At 40.8% G+C, this 22,677-nt stretch overlaps 1 protein-coding gene across 1 annotated transcript in view; it reads left to right on the forward strand.

Annotated features, from left to right (window-relative positions):
- Positions 1-22,677, forward strand: part of VWA8 (von Willebrand factor A domain containing 8) — a 366,248-nt gene that overhangs the window by 318,666 nt on the left and 24,905 nt on the right. The window contains exons 39-40 of the mRNA XM_015538962.2: positions 1,475-1,631; positions 8,848-8,956. Of these exons, the coding sequence (XP_015394448.2) occupies positions 1,475-1,631; positions 8,848-8,956 (266 nt within the window). The remainder of the gene's footprint in view (positions 1-1,474; positions 1,632-8,847; positions 8,957-22,677) is intronic.

Below are 22,677 nucleotides of genomic sequence, written 5' to 3' on the forward strand. Positions count from 1 at the left end.
TGCCTACAGGCTGTCGCTGAGTGAGAACCAGCAATCACACCATCTAAGAAGAAATTTTCCACCATCAGTTTCCAAATAAAAATGAAGTCAGATATTCTCAAATCAAAGGGTAAACATACTGTAATTAATAGGCTGTTGTCATGGTGCTTCCAAAAGGAAATGACCTACCTGGACTTTGGTCAGGGAAGCAGTACATGCTGAGTTCTTACTTTTAGTTTATTATACCAGTTAAGGCTCCGAGGGGGAAAAGGTCAATGTAACATAATTTAACAAAAGCCTAAAAGCTTTCAAAATTTCCACTTTGTGAAACTTAGAAATGACCTCATTCTATGTGATGAGAGGTTGTCTAATTAATAATAGTAAGAGCAACCACTTCTATATTTTCCACCAGATACTGTTCTAAGCATTTTAGCTTCATGAAAATCCCAAGAAGTTAAGTAGTATTAGTATCTCCATTTTACAGATGAAGAGACTGAGACACAGAGAAGTTAAGGGACTTCCTTCAAGGACACATGACTAGTGCATTGGAGCCAGGATTCAAATTCAGCCTGTCCGCTTAACTGTACAGTGTTGTATTATATAATACGGGTATACGATACGACACGATGCGATACTGCACTGCCCCTCCCAATATTGAATTCTCTTTTGAGTGCCCAAGTTATGTGTGAGTGAACAAAAGAAACTGATTACTAGTATTTTCATCATTATAAAACAGAGGTAGCCCAGAGGCCGAATCTAGCCAATACATGTATTTTGAGGACCAACACGATATTTTAAATAACTTGAATTTGAATGTATTTAGACAAGGCAAGTTTGCTCTAGCTAGCCAAAGGCGTCACCAGTTTTTATAGTATTATCTACCTGGTCCTCTAGGCATTTAATTTATATTTACAACACAAACAGTTTCTGTAATATTACATAACACACACAAGCATGCAGACTTGGGTTTATATTGGAAAGCTGTCCTGCCGCTGACAGTGTCTAAAGCTGACTGGATCTATATCCTGGCTGTCTTTCTCTTATTTTAAGGAAAAGTAAGGTAACGTGCAAGGGACAAGGAGCGGTGCTCATTTAGTTGACAAATACATACCAAGTTATCTATGGTGCCCAAGCCACTCTTGTAGGTGCAAAGATTTAAAATTATGTAAGATATAATCCCACCCATCATTAACAGTTGGTGAGAAAAGAAAAAATAAATATTAAAGGGTAACAAATAGTGGCCAGGAGTGATCCCTGTGAGGTAGTCATCGGATGAGATGTCTTGAAATATGGGTAAACTTTGGCTGGACAGAGAAGACAAAAGGCACCCTAAACAGGGGGAAACTCTTTGTTTCCAGGAGACAACTCATTTGAACATTTAATCACTAAGTGGGTGCCATTCATATGCTTCACAGGACTGCTTTAAAGGTACGATCTGACTTTTGTCTTGTGGTCCATCAGTCTTGTCACCTGGACTTTCATGGTTTCCTTCCAGGGGGAAGAGACACCGCAGGCCTGGGCGGCAAAGGAGGTCCTTACCGGCTGGACGCGGGCCATGCGGTGTACCAGGTGTCTGAGGCCGAGAAAGACGCGGTTCCCGAGGAGGTGAAGAGAGCCGCCAGAGAGATGGGCCAGAAGGCCTTTCAGCAGCGGTGAGTGGGCCGCCGCAGTGAGAGCAGGGCGGCTGCTGGGGTGTGGTGTGGCGGCGGTCCCCGAGTAGATCCCGCGTCCCATGATTTTCCACCTCATGCAGCAGCGGCGACCACAAACGGACACCCCCACGCCTGCCTCCCGGCAGAGGCCAAATGAACATACTCCCTTGTTCTTTTTGCTTGATGTGAATATGTTAAATGTATTCATTACGTACGATTGTGTAGGAAAAGGAATTGAGCACACTGGAAAGTCAAACCAAAGATACTGCTCTGAAGAGGGGCACCTGGGTGGCTCAGTGGGTTAAGCGTCCAACTTCAGCTCAGGTCATGATCTCTCAGTTAATGCATTTGAGCCCCGTGTCAGGCTCTCTGCTGACAGCTCAGAGCCTGGAGCCTGCTTCAGATTCAGTGTTTCCTCCTCTCTCTGTCCCTCCCATGCTTATGCTCTGTTTCTCTCTGTCTCTCAATAATAAATAAACGTTATGGGGCGCCTGGGTGGCTCAGTCAGTTAAGCGTCCGACTTTGGCTCGGGTCATGATCTCGCAGTCCCTGAGTTCGAGCCCTGCGTTGAGCTCTGTGCTGACCGCTCAGAGCCTGGAGCCTGTTTCAGATTCTGTGTCTCCCTCTCTCTCACTGACCCTCCCCCATTCATGCTCTGTCTCTCTCTGTCTCAAAAATAAATAAACATTTTAAAAAATTAAAAAAATAAAATAAAATAATAAATAAATGTTAAAAAATTTTTAAAAAAGATACTGCTCTGAAGAAAAATTAAAGTTCAAATCACTCTATCCACATCCGTTCTGTTCCTAGGCCCCATAGGGAATTTAGAAAACTCTACGTGATAGTCGATAGTGCCTTCCTGCCCTCGGGAATCTTGTAGATGTGGGGATAGGACTAGTAAACACACACACACACACACTCAAACTTGCACACTTATGCCCACATACACTCCGGAAGTTAAGGCTGCAGTCACGTGGTACAGAGCTGTGCCCCCTGCCACTACAGAGAAGGGTGAGGTCGGTGAGGTGGGGCCTGAGCTCAGCCAGGATTTGGCTCTTCCAGGAAGGGATAACACCAGAGTAGAATGAACATAGTGTCTATGGCAGAGAGAGCCAGCTTATCTATCCAGCATAACGGGGTACCAGCTGGGGTGGAGGGGAATGAGGTTGAATGTGGAGTCCCTCTCAAAGGGCAGAGGCCTTGAAATCCAGGCCAACGAGCCTGTGGCTTTTACACGATCCGGAACCATTCTGGGCCACTTTGATTGGAACCATCTAAAAAATAAGAATCCACATGATGCTTTCACTAGGCATCCACATGTCTAAAAGCAAAAAATACCAAAGGACCCGCAATGTCTCCTTCATGTTTGAGGGAATTGGTAGTGGTTCGGGAGGCTGGTTTACATTGTTGTGCTCACTGAAAGGGCTGGGTACAGTCGGAAGAAAGCACCCTCAAGTGTATGTGAGTAATGAAATTCCTCCCACGTAGAACATCTGGTACTACGTTACATGCTGTGCTTACACATCCTGCAAGTAAACAGGACAGAACAATAGGGACAGAAACGCAGGCCCCTCCGGCCGCGCCCTCAGGAAACCCTGCCAGCAGTAGGACCCTCATATACCCAGGAGGTCAAACAAGGCAAAGTGTTCCTCGCAGCTGTTCTGCTGCCATCTCTGGAGGCCTGGAGCAGGTTATTTATCCTCACCGGGCCTGACTTTGCTCTTCTGGGATGGGGGACTTTCTTCTCTCTTCCTCTCAAAAAAGTTATGGGGGACAGATAACTATGTTAGATGTGAGAGCAGTTTAGGGGCGCGTGGGTGGCTCGGTCCATTAAGTATTCCACTCTTGATCTCAGTTCTGGTCACGATCCTACGGTTCATGGGATTAAGCCCCAAATCAGGCTCTGTGCTGGTAGCAGAGAGGAGCCTGCTTGGGATTCTTCCTCTCTGCCCCTCCCCGACTTATACTCTCCCTGTCTCTCTCAAAATGAATGAACTTTAAAAAAAAAAAAAAAAGGAAATGAGAGCAGTTTAAACTTCTTAAAAAAAAAAAGTGGTAGGAATGCTACATGGAAAATCTTGCTGGGATTCAAATACTGCTCTACATTTCATACAAACAATAAAACATCCATTAGGAAAAGAACCAAAACCACATTAGGAACCAAAACCACATTAGGTATGCATCGACTAATAAGTTCCTATTGTTGCTATCCTCAGAGCCTCATAAGTAATTATCCCATCTCAAGTTTTGCCTAAGTGGACAAATAGATTACTTTGACACACACATAGTTCATGGGAGGAGGCGGAAAGACCTTTCAGTAGTGCTTGGGCACAAGTATACAACCCCTTCTCTAATCTCTGTAATAGGGAGAAGGAACCTGGTTCTGTTAACCACTGCTGACAGGGAGGGGAAAGAAGCATCTGTGATAATAAGGCAACTAAATGTAGTAGCTACAAGAGAGGAAAGAGATGAAATGGGGAAGAGAGTGAGAAAACCATACACGTCTACTCATTACTGCAGAGAAGAATCTAGTCCATGTAAAAGAGAAATCCATAAGGTGGTTGAAAGACGAGAGGTGGACAAGAGTACGAGAAAGGAGAGGAAGAAATAAAAACACATGAAGATCCTGAGAAAGACAGGGCATAGCAAACACAGGAAAGAGGGTGCTTTCTGCTTTCATGGAGTAAATACTCCTATTTGGTGAGTATTCAGGTTAGTCCTGCTAAAGATTTTCTTTCACTTTTTAGTGTGAAACTTCTCAAACATAAACAAAAGTGGAGAGAAAACTTTAAGAACCCTAAGTACCTGTTCTCCCAACTTCAAGAAGAAAAATCTGGCTCCACTCCTAGTCCCCACCCTTGGTTTGTTTTGAAGCTAATCCAAGATGTCCTATCCTTTCATTGTAAATATTTCAGAGTGTATCTCTGAAAGATAAGGATTTTTAAAAAATAAAAATAAAAACACACAATACAATTATCGTGTCTTTAAAAAGTAATAATTCTTGGGGCGCCTGTGTGGCTCAGTTAGTTGAGCAATTGACTCTTAATTTCAGCTAAGGTCATAATCCCAGGGTCATGAGATCAAGCCCCCACGTTGGGCTCCTTGCGGGGCATAGAGTCTGCTTAAGAGTCTCTCTCTCTCTCTCTCTCTCTCTCTCTCTCTCTCTCTCCCCCTCTGCCCCTCCTCTGCTCACATGCATGCACTCTCTCAAAAAAAAAAAAGAAAAGAAAGAAAAAGTAATAATTCTTTACTATCATCAAATAGTCTGTTTTAAAGCTATTTTGCAATGCTAGGCATATGTGGAATGAGGTCAGGTCCCTCCATTTATGCTTTTATATACCCTGGACCTTTTCTCCATAGTTCTTATTCCTCTTTCCCTTTATATTATTATTTATATGAAAAGTTGATTTCTCCTCCACTGGCTTTAAGTTCCTTGATGGCAGAGTATTGTGTTCTGTAATATATCCCCAGTACCTATACCCCAAACCTAGTGCATGGCAAACACTCGTACACTTGTGGAATAAATAATATGCACAAATAATGCTTTATTCAAAGACGGGCTGATACTTAATTCAGAAACTGGCTAAAACTAGATGGAGTGGGGCAATGGGTTAAATAGGTGGTGGGGATTAAGGAGTGCACTTGTGATGAGCACAGGGTGATGTGTGGAAGTGTGGAATCACTATATTGTACAGCTATAGCTAATATAACACTGTATGTTAAGTAATTGGAATTAAAATTAAAACTTAAAAAAAAAGAAGAAACTGGCTAAAACCAGACTGAAAGCCAGACCCATCCATCAGCCTAGAGGTCCCCCATATTACCTTGAAGAGCCTAATACTCCTGATAGGTTCTTGACATCATCAACATAGCCTCTAGTTAGCATTCATTTGTATCTGGATTCCAGTTCAATACCTGTTCCTATGCATCAAGAATTGATTGATATTGTACACTGGAACTAATATTATGCTGTAAATTAACTGGAATTTAAGAACTTTTTTCTTTTAAAAAAAAAGATTCATTCAGGAAGACAAGCATAAGACATGCAGAAGGCAGAACAGAAACATTAAAGCAACAAAACCTGAATGAAATCGATGGTGAGGTATTTCACGTGCCTAAAAGAGTATTTAAGGTGGGTGCCGGCTGTGGAATGTACCTACTACCATTTGTAAAACTCATCAGCCTCACACCATAGATCTCAACTTATGTTTGTTTTCCTCATAACTGATCCAAAATTATAGTATTTAAGGCTGACCTATAAGAAAAGTAAAATGAGAACTAAAATTCCCAGACTGTTACGTAACAATAAATATACCCTTTAAAAATATACCGTGCCAACAAAATGCAGTTAGTCCACATAGATTACTAGGATGTGAAGCAGCTGTGCCCTGCAGTTTTGATCAGTTAAAGCAGCAAAAAGACATATTTCCAGATAGTTTTGTGGGCTTGAGAGTATTAACACCAGGAAGCTTATCTGGTCCAGAGGCTAAGATTTCCTATTTTCTTTCCCCTTCCCTGCTTCGGTCTTCATCTTTCAGAATTTATCAGCTTTGAGCACCTTGTAGGCGATCTTTCTGAAAGCTGAAACAACCTGGAATATGATTTCCAGACTTCTTCATAATTAAAACAGCATGTCATGTGTTTTGGGGTGCAATGTGACCATGCCAGAAGTAGCCCTATCACTGGAGCGGATTCTGATCTCACTACAAAGACCAGTCCGCCCAAGGTGACTTACCAACTGCCTGACTCCTTTCCGTGTGTGTGTGCGTGTGTGTGTATGTGTGTGTATGTGTGTGTGTGTGGGTTTCTCCCTGCTAAGGGCAAGCTATCTACATTTTTTTGTACTAACCTCCCTTCTTTGAAAAGTATTAATCTCCCTTCTATGGGACAGAGCGTATTAGCTTCCTATGTATGAAAAAGGGGAAGTTGCATGTCCCACAGTATTCATGGTGCCCAGCTTCTGTCAGCCTTGAGACTTGAGACGTAACTTAATCTAATGAAAATTTATAGAGAGGTTTAAGAGATTGCCAAAAAGCAAACATAAGAGGTATTGTTAGGAGGTCAAGTGCTATACTCGTATTCCTAGCTGTTCTTCAGAACAGAAAGTAAATTAAATTTAGAAGGCCCCTTGGCATGTCACCTTGGGGAACACCACTCAGTTATTATTTACCTTTTGATAGTCAGTGCTTTCAAATTGCTGTCTGATGGCATTTATTGAGTGCTACCATGTGCCAGGCATTGCGCTAGGTACTGGAGATTCAAAGAAAAAATAAGACTATTTCTTCTCTCAGAGGAATAGAAGAGAAAATATCCATGTAGTAAATCACATGTAATAAATGTGTTTTTCATTGTATTTTTGGTTTAGTTATACACACATGTGCATACATACTTGTGTGCACTGGATCTCAACGTAAAGCATATTTCCTCCTGTGGAAAATAAAGTTTGAGAGACACTATGATAGAGGGAAATAGACCTATGTAGTAAAAGCAGTAATGTGCAGAGGTTTCATAGTAGATAGCTGTAGAAGATTTATGAATAGGAATGATCCGTTTTACCAGAGGGATCAAGCAAGACCTCATTGGATGTGGCCTTCAAGCGGGATCTTGAAACCTGAGTTAGTGTTAGCTGACCCCTCCAGGTGGTTGGGCAGGAACTGCAGATCTGCCCTTGGCAGCGTAGCCCTAATGTTATGTGATTCTAGTAAGCCTCCAACACTCTGCCCCATGATGGCTGGATTCTTCCCGGTGCTTGGTCTGACATGGAGGAAGAGACACCGTTCATTCTCATCTTGCATCTGGGGTTTCTGTTCCAGCCTGAGATGACAAATCTAGATTTTAGATAAGAGTTTCAGCTGTGCACACAGGATCCACACCTGCCAGCACTACACACACGTATACACGCGCATGCACACATGCAGAGCAGTTTAGAAGACTGTGCCATTGCTAGGCTTTGTAGACATGCATTCATTAGTGCCTGTCCTAGTATCAGAACCCTTTCATTTATAGAAATTTCTAGAAACGTGATCAAATTAGCGTATTATGAATGCAACACTGTAAAGTCCAAGAGAGCCTCATTCCGTGAAGGAACCTTCTCCTTATGATTAGTTTGAGATGCTGCATTTTAAATAATCCTGAGTCTTATTTTTATTTCAGTCATTCATTTGATTTCATTTTGAGCACCTATTATGTGCTAGGTACCATGGTAGGCACTGCACATATAAAAATGAGAAAGACTCAATCCTTCTCCTAAGGGAGCCTAGTTGGGGAGACAGGTGGCAGACACGTATAGCATGAGTAGTAAATGCTCTGATAGAGGGAAGCCCAAAATGCTCTGAGGCCAAAGAAGACAGACCTGGGATCAGTGCAGGCTTCCTAGAGGCAGTCCTTATTGAGTTGAGTCTTGAAGAGTAAGTGGGAATAGAGACAAAGAGGCAGAGAAAGGAAGTTCCCAGTGGGGGAGAAGCCCAAGCTCTGGGTGTACAGTGTGTTCAAGGATTTGTGAATGTCCTGCTGGGGCTACAGTGGAAGCTGATGATAAAGAACAATAAAAAGGAGCACCGTGCTGGCAGGTTAGAACCTCAAAGCCACAATAATATGAAAACATAATTATCCTATTAAAAGTACACAGCAATTGCAGAAAACTCTTGTATTCTACATAGCAACACATTAAGTTACATTCTTTGGGCCTGAACTGTTTTCTTGGTCAACCAAATATATGTCCTTGGTCTCTAAAAGCAACCCACGGAGCTCTTCTAGGAACCTGCCACATGAACTGACCAGCTGCCAACATCGTGACACGTCTTTGGGATATGGCAGTGGTTTGCTATAGAGCTGACTCACTGGCTTATGAGAGCCAGTTGCGCACATTCCTTTCCAAGTCAGTGCTTGGTGATCTTACTGTTAGTATTTTGGAGTTGATCATGGTGGGAGTATCTACACCACAGAAATCAGCAAATACTATAAATCAGAGTTTTTTGTTGGTTTGGTTTGATTTGGTTTGTTCTGGAAACCTACTTGTTAACTTTTTACCAGCCTACCACTAGACATTTTCTTCCTTAGACTCTCCTAACTGGAAACGTTGCTTCTTGAGTTTTCTCCTTCAAGGCAACATCAGATACCAAGGACCTTGCTATAGTTCTAGCAGAAGACAAATGGACGCAAGGGACCACATACACATGATTTCAGCTACTGTCTTTTTCACGCCCTCTGATTACAGGCTAAAGGAGATCCAAATGAGTGAATATGATGCCACAACCTATGAAAGGTTCTCAGGTGCTGTTCGACGGCAGGTGCGCTCCCTCCGAATCATCCTGGATAATTTACAGGTAATCTCCAATAATGGGCTAAGAAAATAATCTGGGCCCAAAGCTGGGCCCATCCCAAAACTACTGGAGAAAAGTTACCTAAACCCTAATCAACCAGTCAGAAAAAAAGTAATCAGTGCCAAAATGTTTGTGTAAAACTGCAGATCACTCCCTGGCCTTCTTAGGTCAGTTCTCCAAGGAAAATATTTGACCTCTCCTATCCTGTCCAAGAAGCAATAATTTGACCAGCAATCCTAGAAGACCCCAGACTCCCTGATTCCCCTATATATAAGATCTATGAGCGTCCCACCTCTACTAGAAATCCACAGATAGAATTCTTTTCCTACAAATCATTTCACTGTTGTTGACTATAGACAGAGGAACATTTCTGATCATCCAGACTGTGCACTCTCTATGTCTCCTGGCATCTCCTCCGATGCTCCCCCTGCCCCTGCATTGCCTGCCTGTTTTTTCAGTTTTAGACTGTGGTTTCCTCAGAATAAGTTAATATTTGCTCTTGCCCCTTAAAATACTAATTAAGATGCTTCAATATTTCCTAAGCAAAGACTTGTTATTTGGAGAATTTGCTTTAAAAAAATAAATCCATATGCAAATTGTGTGAACAAAGTAACATTGAATGGTTGGATTTTTTCCAGTAAAGGCACTCACTTTACCAGTGCTCATCACCCTGGGCATTGAAGGCAACTTCTAGGTGGGCTCTGATCTCCATGGCAAGGCAAAAGGTGAATAAGAGCCGAAATGAGTGGTTCACACGAGATGAGGGCAACAAGAGATAGTGTTTATATTAAAACTGAAGAATGAGTGGTTTAGTCAGTCATTCATTTCTTAAGTTCTTGATGCACACCAGACATTAGGGATAGAAAAATAAAGTGCAGGGGCTCCTGGGTGACTCAGTCGGTTGAGCGTCCGACTTCGGCTCAGGTCATGATCTCACAGTTTGTGGGTTCGAGCCCTGCATCAGGCTCTGTGCTGACCACTTGCTCAGAGCCTGGAGCCTGCTTCAGATTCTGTGTCTCCCTCTCTCTCTGCCCCTCCCCTGCTCATGCTTTGTCTCACTCTATTTCTCAAAAATAAATAAATGCAAACAAAAAATCTTTTAAAAAAGAGAAATAAAATGCAGCCCCTGCCCTCAAAGAAGGATTTCAAAGAAGACAAATAGGCAAATGATTTCTTACATTCGTAGGGAAATATGTGCATGATTCTATGGAATGAATGAAGAAGGGCTTCGTGGAGAATGTAATGCTTGAGTTCACACTTGAAAGAGGCTAAGGATTTTCCAGATGGTTGAGGAATCAGGGCATTCCAGACATAGGACACGTGATGTACAAGTGCAGGTTGTTCAGTTTGACTCTGAAGCACATGTACGTGGTGGGGGACAGTGGCAAAGGAGAAGGCTATCAAAATCACAAAGACCAGATCATGATCTGGCCCTGGCTTCCATGAGAACATGCAGACAACACTGGGTTTTACCCTGTGTACAAATAGGCCATTAGATTACTCATAGTACTGGAGAGAAATACAAGAATACATTTTATTTTATTTTATTTATTTAAAAAAAAATTTTTTTTAATGTTTATTTTTGAGAGAGACAGACAGAGTGCGAGTAGGGGAGGGGCAGAGATGGAGGGAGACACAGAATCTGAAATAGGCTCCAGGCTCTGAGCTGTCAACACAGAGCCTGATGTGGGGCTTGAACCCACAAACTGTACGATCATGACCTGAGCTGAAGTCAAACACTTAACCGACTGAGCCACCCAAGCACCCCGCGAATATATTTTTAATTGAAGGAACGAGAATCCTCATCTGGTATTAGTTCATGTCTTGACTGGTATTCATTGGGCACCAGGCTATAGTTACTTTTACAGACATCGCCACATTCAATCCTCACATCAGCTCTTTGAGATAAATGATATTATGTTCACCAGATCAGCCAAAGGACGAAAAGGCAGACCCACTACTGTGACTTCTTCAAGTAGGAATCCACTTATACCTGGGTTAGAATTAGGGTTATCGTTAAGGAATGACCCTTCTGCTAAAGTCCACAGCAATGAGACCAGCATCAGAAACTGCCCAGTTTTGCTTTCCACCCTCAAGAGAGAGGTGAAAGAAAACTGTGAAGGGCTCAAAGAAAAGCAACAAATAAGATGAAATGGATGGGAAACAAGAAATTGGCACCTATTAAAAAAACCATAAGGGGATCCATAACTTTCTAGATATCCTCAAATAGAGTAATTATTTCAGGGATGTTTTTCTTCTCTTCTTCCTTGGAAATCTGAAAAAGAGAAAATAGGCTTAAATAATAGCAAGAAAGAGTTTTAAGATATAAGAAAGGGAATAAAAGTGATGTAATCCTTGGATGAGGACCTAAAATGGTTGTAGAACTACCATCCCTACAAATCTTCACAAATAATACAAGCATTTTAATAACAGCAAACATTTACTGAGCAATTACAATGTGCCAGAGACTCTACTAGTTGTCTTACATTATCAACATCATTATCAAGATCTCTTCCATCACCATCATCACCACCACCACCACCACCACCATCATCATCATCATTGTCATCACTTAGTGACTAATAGTGCCAGCCCTGGAGCCAGACAGCCTGGGTTCTATAAAATGGAATGATAGATAATAGGGCAGTTATGCAGATTAATTCAGATGAGACATGTAAACCATTTAAAACAATGCCTGGCACATAGCGTTCTCTACAGAAGAATTTGTTTCATCATTACTTCCGTTGTATTTGCTAATATTCATCAGCGTGGACTGCAAGCCAGTCAAATGCTTTACATTCATTATGCTATTTAATCCTTATGATAAGCAGTAAGGACTATGTTCTACATTTCTTCTGAAATGTAGATATTTTGTTCCTGCAATATCCTGTAGATATTTTGAGGAAATGGAAGACTAGAAAGATGATGTAATTTGTCCTGGGTCATGTGGCTAGTAAACCAGGTATCTGGGCCCAGAGCTTGGGTCCCTATTACCTGTGAGGCCTCTGTTATCTGCTGCCAACTCTACAATTCTGTGAGAAGTATCATGCTCACCTATGCTCACGACGCACTTTGCATCATTATCCTGATGCCGACGTAGCATTGTCAAGTGCTTCCCTTATTGCATGTAGGTATTTTTGAAACCCACAGGAGTGTTATTCTCAGGTGAGCCTTCTAGTCCTCAGTTTAGAGAGATGTGCTAGCTGAAAACGCAGCTACCGGCCAAGGACAGACAGGGCCTCCTGCAGAATATGAATCTTCAGATTGTTACCAAAACAAGATGGCTTTGTTTGGTCCCCTTTTCGCCATCTTCTGACAGTCCTGTGTGGCTCTGATTGACTAATAGCTCCCAGCTGTGTTGAGGTTGCTGTGTAATCCCAGTAACTATGGGTGTTTCCTTGGTGAACAGCAGAAAGTCTGGCCAGGAACTAGCAAATCATCATTTGAAATGACTTTTCAAAGTACATTTTCAAGCCCACGCATTGATTCCGGGTGGCTGTGCTGAGATTTGAGGAAAAGGAATGTTGTTGCCACTCCTGCTAATGTCTGCTTCAGTGAGTGTGTCTTTGCAACATGTGTCCTTCTTCTCAGTTGAGATAGCCATCACCAGTGACCTCTCTGCCTCTTGACTGGATCATGGAATATCATAGAGTCCTGGTTTTATTGGACCTTTTATGAATCAATAGCAAGAATCTTCTTATTAGAATAGAGTTTATAATAAATTCAATTATACTTGGTTCAGAATCTGAATCTCTTGATTCCAGCATTCCCTAACAAAAGAAAATACCCATTCCACAAGAAGCCACTGATTTTAATCATATCTTCTCTCCAGTGTTTTGCTGATCTACAATCAGGCTAATTTCATTCTCAGGCTGAACGAAATTAGCCTTTCCCTGACTGCTTTCGCTAGCATGATATCTACGTGAACCAACAATTATGTTCCTTTTTTTTCCTTTAGTAGTTCAAAATGAACATTAACATTTGGCATGCACTGTGTTTGGCACTGAGGGCAAAAAGATTCATAGGATACTGTCCTTGTACTCAAGAGGGCTGTAGTTTTGAGGAGTGGGAAAGACAGGTACCTGAACACATGGTTTCAGTTGAATATGGTGTCTTGGTAGACAGATGCATAGAATGCAGTGGAAGCCCAGAGGAAGGAGATTCCAGGATGGATTTTTCAGGAAAGGACACATGAGCTGGCTCTTGAAGGATACACAAGTATTAACCAGTTAAAGGAAAGTGAAAAAGTGCCCCAGCAGAGAATATGGCATAGACAAAAGCATGACACTGTGCAGTCTCAGGGGTATGCTGAGGGCTGGTCTCCAGTATGAGCAGGATTCCATTCAGCCTAAAACGCATACAGAGACTTGGGGCTAAGAGGCAGGTAGGTGCCAGGCAAGGAATTTAGACTCTATTCTGAGCACCCACTTCGCTCATATCTAAAGAATGGAAAGCATTTCCCCATTCCTTTTATTTAGTTGATAATAACTGTATTTCATCCAGTAGACATTTATTGGATATCTCTTTTGCCTAAGGGTTCTTGCCTTCAATGACTGACCTAGGAAAGAAGATACATGTGTAGTTATAATAGAAGACACAATATGGTGAATGCCACAGCAGTGTTTTAAATAAAGTGCTGTGTTATGTAGACAAATGTGTGTGCAATTTCTAGGCTGCACAGTTAGGGAAAACTCAGAGGAAGTGCCGTTTGAGCTGGACCATGAAGGATGAGTATGGTTTTAATTGGTAACTCTTCTAAGGATTGGCATGGAAGGACAGCCTTGACCAGAGCTTCTCAAACCTTCTGTGGAGAGAGGCCAAGTATTTTTCATCAATCATGGGCTGAGGCTTTTATAAAATAAAACAGAAATGAACTACTGAAAAAAAAGATGTAAAAATTAGCATACAAGATACAAACCCATATTACTTAATATGAGATTCAGCAAGCATGAAAGCACTTTTTCAAATTGCCGTATACGTTTTTAAATGCTTACTGTTCATTTCTGTTACTGATTTCATCATGGACCAGTAACAAGTGTTTACTCACCAAAGGCAGTTTGCATAGCTCCGGGCTGGACAGAAGGAATCTATGAGCAGAGGAAGAAGCCTTGAATACAAGGCTATTTGGAGCGTGACAAACTGCCTAGAGACTAGAGCTCAGAGTTTGGGGATGAGGCTGGGGGTAGTGGAAGAGAAAATGAAGGAGAAGGTGAACCCCCAAGGGCCTAGAGCACCATGCTAACTGAATTCTATAAGCAGTGAAGAGTGTGAACATGACTGAGAAAGGGAGTGGTATAGTTAGTTACATCTTCTTTAGGAGGCTTCAAAGCCATGGAAAAAGAAAGTGTCAGAGAAAGAAAAGAGAGAGGTGGGGGAACCTGGAAACCAAATTATTAAAATTACTTCAGTTATCCAGGTGACAAGTGATAAGAACCCGAACCAGGGCAATCAAAGTGAAAAATAGAAAGGGTGGGACAGTTTGGAGGCTGGACAAGAAGGTAGGTAAGAAGACAGTGACTGATCGAATGTGAGGTAAGGGGAACAGTGAGGTTTTCAAGCCCTAGAGGCCAGAAATAAGGAAGCCAGGAAGAGGAGAGGCTTGTGGAGAAAGCAGATGTTTGCTTTGGACGTTATCATGTTTCTCTCACTACTGGGACTCCTACGTAAAAATGTCAAGCGTGAGATTTAAAGAGTTGAAGATGTGAATCTGGAGTTCAGGAGCAAGGTGAAGACCAGATAGTGTTGCATATCCACATGCATATCTACATCTGCGTTCTTATCATCATCTGTGTAGAGCAACAGCCCACGCCAAGAGAGAAGGTGTGTTGACTAAGGTTGAGACTACGGAGCAGAGAGAGGAAAGGTAGAAACAGCATGTCAAGGAACATCTGCATGTTGGGGAGAACAGTAAGATGCCAGTTACTCTTCTTAGCACCTGAACGGCTCATCACTCAGCACAAGGCATCCATAGCCACTAGGGGACAACATGGACAAAGTGCAGCCATCAAATACAGTCCTGACTTCTAGGCTACTTGAGCACAGGCATCTAACTCGGTCTTCACTGGATGACCATGAGAATGTTAAAATAACAAAAAGCTGTAAACAGTGAAAAACCATATGACAGCAGAAATTAGGGAAGAGTGCTAGTGACGTGCAAGAAGCTTTGAAGAATATTTGCTAAACGGATGGTGATGAGCCCCTGTGAATGGTAGCACTAGCGACAACTCAAAAACCTCCCTAAGGAATGGCATTACTAGGAAGGAAGTGCATGAAACCCAGCAGAATCAAACTGACATCCCTTACTTGGCGAGGTGGAGAGTAGACGCGAGAGCCCTAAAGCTGGTGGGAAGCAGATCACTTGACCTCCATTTTGTCACTGCCAAGCAGAAGCAGTTGAAAGTAGCAACACTGGGAGCAGTGGGGCTGCGGAGATCTAGATTTTATGCAGTGGCTACGACAAACAGAAAGCTGGAAGGGGAATAACACCGGGAAAGGGGCCAGCCCAGCCTTAGCTTATACTTGGCCTGAAGACAAGATGAAACAAATGCCAAGTGGCCCCATTGCGATGGCTTTGCCAAACAGTAAGAAATGATGTGGAGATGAAGTTCTCATGCTGTGACTGTCCACAGTTCCAACTCCTTCCCTACTGAGTTCCTGAGCTAAGTAGTAAATAGATTTAGTTCCACTACGGACACCAGTTCAAAATCTTCAAGGAGAACTCTAATAATAACAAAATGGTAAGTGAATACAAGAAAGGAGAGTCTATCCAGTCTGTTCCTAAACAGTTTTATGGGGCCATCTCATCATTCAAGAATAGGAACACCCAAAAATGAAATGACGTGGGATCTATGAAATGATTCTGCAGTGAGATAGAGTAACAAGCATCCAAGATGTAAAGGCAGAAGGTGCCACTGGGCTAGAATATTTTCTTCAGAAAACACTGGATTTTTAGAAAACATCTGCTTTGTGTTCTCACAATTCAAAGAAACTTGAAGTATGTGAAATGAGACGTAGATTTAAAAGGGTCTGGCTAAGAAGCAAGCAGAAATAATAAGGGAGTTGAATGCAATAAGGAAAGATTATTTTAAAAACTAAAAATGCAATGCCAAAAGTGAAATCTACATTAAAAGTAGAAGGAACAGACTCAATCCAGTCCTAAGTCTAAGTACTAACATGAGTGGAAACTTGGAATTGTTATTCCAGACTGTAGAGGAAATAAAGAGATAAAACACAAAAGAAAGCTGATCAATAAAAACAGAGCAGAGAGCTAACACACAGAACCATGATCCATCCCCAAACGTAGAACCTTGGCATGTAGAAGTTGTGCAGTAAATACACGCTGTATGAGCCAATGATATTCCCAAAGAGGACCAAAAGGAACACATAAGCAATAATCAAAGTAACAACAACAACAACAACATAAACTGCACTGAGCTAAAGACCGGCCTAAATCTATGGATGAAAACAACTTCACTGAGTACCAGGCAAAAATAATGAAAAGAGGTAAGTGCCTTTTTACAGCTTCATGGAACGTTAACATCTCAGAAACAAAGAAAATATCCTAAAAGAATGCCAGCAGACAAAAACCAAGCTATTATTAGAGACAAATTAATCTTACATTAGTTGTCAGAATGTTTGCAAGATCTGGGGGACAAGGGAAAGTTGTGACCTGAGAATGCTATACTCAGCCAAAGTACAAAGAGATAAAAAGACATTTTCAAATATCGAGAGACTTAAGTACTTAAGTACTCTTTTTGAAAATGATTTTGAGGTAAATATATATACACACATGTGCACACACATACGTATGTAAGCACATATGTATAAATATTCCAGCCAATTAAGAAGAGAATCTGAATTCTTTAAGAATGGGAAATTCATGGTGTAGAAGAACTAGCAATGAACCTCAGAAGTCAGTTAAACACAGAATCAGTTCTAAATAATTGTGGAAAATGCGTTTCAAAGAAAACTCAAATATCAAGAATAGTGCTTTGAAAAAGATGCACAATATTAAAAAGTGAATTTAATGATAATAGTAATAAGTGGGGCCTAAATTCTCATGGTACCTCAAAAATGAAACAACAATCAAGAAGTTGTTACAGATGAGGGACAGAAGTAAGTGAAAAGTGTGATCATTTGTACTACGTGCAACAGAGACAAATACTACTTCATTCCTGAAAATAACTAGAGAAAGAGAAGTTCAGTTGGGCTTTTAAAAAATTTAATCATGCCGGAATTTTTTTTTTTATGTGTTGCCTGCAAATTACAATGTGTTATTCTAAAGATTCTTCTGATTCCTGTGTTGAGAGAGGACCATGGAGGCCAGGAGAGAGGCAAGGAGGCAGGGAGGCCAGGGAAGAGGCTACGGCAGCAGTCCAGGGAAGAGAGAAAGATGTTTGCACTGGAAATAGGCCCGGCCACAGGAAGAGACGGTGGGTACACGGGAAGCCACGGGGGTTGGCCGGCCCACTAGGCATGAGCTATGAAAGAAAGAGGAAGCAAAGATGCCTCTGTACATGCACACTGACGTGTGTAGGTCCCAGTTTCTTTATTCATAAAAACAAATTATAAAATGATGGTAAGTGATGACTCAAAGTCATAGTTTAGTTCCACATCGGCATCCAAGAGAACAGACTCTTCTAACGAAGGTCGTCTTTGTTAAGTACATGAATCACTAGTTAACCTTGCCATGAGATGTCCCTTCAAGAACCGGGGGACTCCTTAAAAAAGAAGGTCTGCATCTTCTCTTGTCTGGGCAACACTGTTTCCACCATTTAGAGCAGCCAGCAACCTAACGGGTATTTAGGAAAATATTTTTTGCTATGTCAAAATACTAAGAACCACAGAGAAAATTTTTTATTGTTTTTATTTTTTATTGTTTCCATTGATTTATAATTTGTCATTTTATAAATACTATATAAAAGTTTACCTCAATCCAGCATGTTATTTTTTTTAATTGTGCAGATTAATAACATAAAAAGTATATCTTGGTGGAACATGACTAAATGTTAAAAATAATGGGAGCTAATAATGTTTAATAAAAGAATCATTGTTCCCAGGCACGTATCCTCAAACACCCATTACATTTATTCATTGACACAATGTTTATTGGTGAATATCTCTATGCTTTATTCTATAGAATGTATGTGCTTTCTACAAAAACTGCTACTTAAATCTTTCTAATCTCTTCATTAAATTTTGAAGGAATAAGAGAAAACTGACTTACCTGTAGAGTTTATAGGTAAAGGAAGCCTTGAGTAACCGTAACCCAGATAAGTGAAGACTTAAGATTAATCAGAATACTTTCAGTGCCAAAATCACAAGATTGAGTGTCACAAACCACAAGATAACTGGTTTTTGTCAAGTGTATTCCTCCTAATGTCCTCACTGCTACAGATGAGTGTGTGTGTGCTTTCTGGTTAACCAGTTTTTTTCCCAGAAAATGAATTAACCAGAATACGTCATCCTCTGAGCATTTCAATTAGTCTTAAACGTCCCTTACATGAACATAATAAAACTATGTGTTTTTTTTTCTAGAAAGCCTGTAACGTATATTTTTACTAGGGAAACATAGCTTTATGTATAATAAGTTCTCATTAGTTTGGATGTATTGCATAATACAAAACAGATGGACATATTTATAAGAATATTTGCAATAGGAATATACAATAAAGATCATGTTTGGCCCTTTGTTATAAATGAAAGCATATATTTAAATACAATAGGAACTTACTTGTTAAGTGTGTATCTCACTGAGATACAATACACAGTCTATAATAATAAATATTTCTGTTCCATCCCACAGTAAGTTTTTCAAGTGCTCCCCCACTTGCCCCTTGCTTCCAAGAGTATCCATTCTGACAGGCCTCTTCCTGTTTTGAATTTCCAAATATTGGTGGGCTGGCTAGATGACAGATAATAAATTATCTGCCCTTACTTATCTGCAAGTTCTAGGCTTGAAAACTAATGAATAGTGCTACTATTATAAAAATGTCTTTGTGCCCAGTAGTTCTGGATCAAAAGGCTAGCACATATTTTCACTTCTCAAAATCAGAAACTACTGGTTCATGTTCCTTAAAAATACCAATGACACGCAGAACCAACATTCATTTTTCCACAGATAAAAATAAAAAGGAAGGGAATATGCTATATACCCACCAGAATGGCTAAAAATCTTTTTTAAAAAGCCACCAGTGTCAAGTGTTAGTGAGGGTATAAGCAAATGAGACTTGCTTATACACTGCTCATGGGGATGTAAATTGGAAAAAACACCTTAGAAAACTGTTGAGCAGTATCTACGACAGCTGAATGTATCCAGGATTCCTACCCAACAGAAATACACACACATCTGCTCCAAAGACATGTTCAGGAACACTCCTGGCGCCATGATTCGTAATAGCCCCAAACTGGAAACAGTGCCATTGTAGAATGGATAAATTACGACTAAATCATAGGATTGAATATCATTAGAGCAGTGAGAGAGAATAAAGGGCTGCTCCACAGCTACATAGGGAACCTCACAGGAGTTATGTGAGCCAGAGAAGCCAGACAGAAAAGAACACCTACTGTGTGATTCCATTTTTATGAAGTCCAAAGCCAGACAAACCCAATCCATGCTGATAGAAGTCAGAATAGGAGGTCACCTTTGGCAGGAGGAAAATAAATTCCAGAAGGAGCCCTGGGGGGCTGTGGACATACAGGTGGTTACATGGGGTGTTCACTTTTATTTTTTAATGTATATTTTATGTATTTTGAGAGTGAGAGAGAGAAAGAATGAGAAGGCGTGTACAAGCAGGGTGGGGGCAGAGAGAGAGAGAGGGAGAGACAGAATCCCAAGCAGGCTCTGTGCCATCAGCACAGAGCCCGACGTGGGGCTTGAACTCACAAACCATGAGATCATGGCCTGAACCAAAATCAAGAGTCAGACACTTAACCAACTGAGCCACCCAGGTTCCCATGTTCACTTTTAAAGTTCATTGAGCTCTACATTTAAGAATCATATACTTTACTAAAAGTGTGTTATAATTAAATTTTAAAAGCTGACCCCAGGGCACCTGGGTAGCTCAGTTGGTTAAGCGACTGACTCTTGATTTCAGCTCAGGTCATGATCTCATGATTTGTGAGTCCGAACCCTTCGTTGGGCTCCCTGCTGACAGTGCAGAGCCTGCTTGGGATTCTCTTTCTGTCTCCCTCTCTCTGGCCCTTCTCTCTCTCTCTCTTTCTCTCTCTCTCTCAAAATAAACTTAAAAAAAATAAAAGCTGACCCCAAAAAAGAAGAAAGAGATAGCATATTAATTGGAAAAAGCATATTCCTTCCCTCACTCTCACCCCAAATTTTACTAAGTTTTTTTTTTCCTTCCATTGGCACACATAATGGAAATAGCCTTCAAGCTAGAGAGCACATTACAGGATGATAATCATATATAGGAAAAGAAGCAACATCGGCATAAGAAAATTAAGACCTAAAATCCCTAGGTTCTTACATGATGCTGAATCCAGACACAGCAGACAAACATAATATTCTAAGAGAAAAGTAAGCATTTTACAATTCTGTAGCCTCCCTACCAAGGGCATTAATAGGTCTCCTAAAAAGGACCCCTTTTTATCATTTTTACTAATTATTAGCAAAAAAATTCTGCAGTGATGTTGGACCAGTTATTTAACAAAACCTACTGAATCAAAAATTGCATTTTGTGGGGCTCCTGGGTGGCTCAGTCGGTTAAGCATCCGACTTCAGCTCAGGTCATGATCCCACAGTCCATGAGTTCAAGCCCCATGTCAGGCTCTGCGTGGACAGCTCAGAGCCTGGAGCCTGCTTCAAATTCTGTGTCTCCCCCTCTCTCTGCCCCGCTCCTGCTCATACTCTGTCTCTCTCTCTAAAATTAAATAAAACATTTTTAAAAAATTTGTAATTGCATTTGGTCAAGATCTGTAAGTTATTTGTATGCACATTGAAGTTTGAGAAGCCTTGCTTTCCATAACTTGCAAACTGGTCTCAAAGATAATATTTCATTAAAATATAAAGGAATTGTTTTAAAACTTTTGACAAAAAAAGAACTCATTTTTGCTTATTTCAGATTATAAAACTCATGAGTTCATTATATGAAAATTAGAAAATACAGAAATTAAAAGGGGCACCTGGGTGGCTCAGTAGGTTAAAGTGTCCGACTTCAGCTCAGGTCATGATCTCACAGTCCGTGAGTTCCAGCCCCACATCACACTCTGTGCTGACAGCTCGGAGCCTGGAGCCTGCTTCAGATTCTGTGTCTCCCTCTCTCTCTGCCCCTCCCTGCTCCTCTCTCTCTCTCTCTCTCTCTCTTTCTCTCTCTCAAAAATAAACATTAAAAAAAATAAAAGAAATTAAAGAAAACAGTTATCATCCATAACCTCACAACCCCAAAATAACCATGGCTGTTAATGTTTTGTTTTCTCCTGCATATTTTTCTTTGCATGCATACACAATTAAGATAATACTGTATGGACATGCTTTTCTATCATATGCTTATAACTTAACATTTCTTAGTGGTAACTTTCTGTCGGTAAACTTTTATTGAACACCAACTATGTATCAAGCAAGCACTGCTCTAGATGCTGCAGTTACATAAGGGCTCTTATCCCATACACCTTACTTTCTAATGGAGCAGAGAGCTAATAGAGATAAAGAGATAATAATACATTTGTAAACAGTGATAAGAATGAAGAAAGTAAAACAACGATGAGCTAAGAAGTGACACAATGGTTTTGTTTTTTTTTTTTACTTTTTTAATAACCTATGCTCATTATCTGAACCTCTTTGATTCCTTTAGGGTTGACATGTAACTTTTAGCCTTATCAAAAACTGTGATATTTGGTATATTTGATATGCTATTTGGTTAAGTTGAGAGTTCTATATTGTACTTAATTGAGTTACATATCACTGGAAATGTAACAGGTTCCCTTGAACTTCTTCAATGTCATTGCCTTGTCAATGTATTGATGAAAGTTTGAAAATCAAGACTAATGATAACAGTGGCACAGCTGTTACATTACATGCCACATAATCTTGTTTCTGTTGTAATCCCATATTCCTCTTAACCCAGCTCTAGAATACAACCTCCATGTCACTTTGATGACAGCTAAGTATTGCTCCCACATTCTCTAGTATTTTTTGCAGTGCTTATTTTCCCAGTCTAGACTGGTCTGTGAAAGTCTGTCCTCATCTATGAAAGGCATTAGAAGCCAGTGCTCTGCAGTTTCGTATCTCCAAGAATCATAGAATCTCAGAATTGAAAGGTAGCTCAGTGCTCACCCCCAAACGCATTTCCCAGCATGAAGTATCCTGGAAACCTGAGGAATGATCCTACTCCAGACATCAGGAATGATGGGGAAGGGAAAATAGAAGCTGAGAAGAATAATATCCTGAGAAGGAAAATATCCTGAGAAGGATAGCACTGTGTGGTCAAACTTGTCTGTCTGATTCATAGCCCAGTGGGAAAGGATTCTAGAAGACTCCGTTCACCCCTTCCTCCTACCACCTATAGCTGTGTATCTCACAGAGTTGCATGAGCACGTTGAACTATACTCCAAGGAATCCCATTTTCCTATAAGATCATGGGGTTCTTACCAAGAACACACATTAGAAAAAAAACATAGTCCCGAGGGGCACACGTAAGATAATTCCTGGAATTAACTGCCCACCAAATGGTGGTGACTTTATGCTGCTTAGGACTTTCTCTCTCTTTGTT

Source organism: Panthera tigris, chromosome A1, assembly GCF_018350195.1.
Source record: "Panthera tigris isolate Pti1 chromosome A1, P.tigris_Pti1_mat1.1, whole genome shotgun sequence".
Classification (NCBI taxonomy): domain Eukaryota; kingdom Metazoa; phylum Chordata; class Mammalia; order Carnivora; family Felidae; genus Panthera; species Panthera tigris.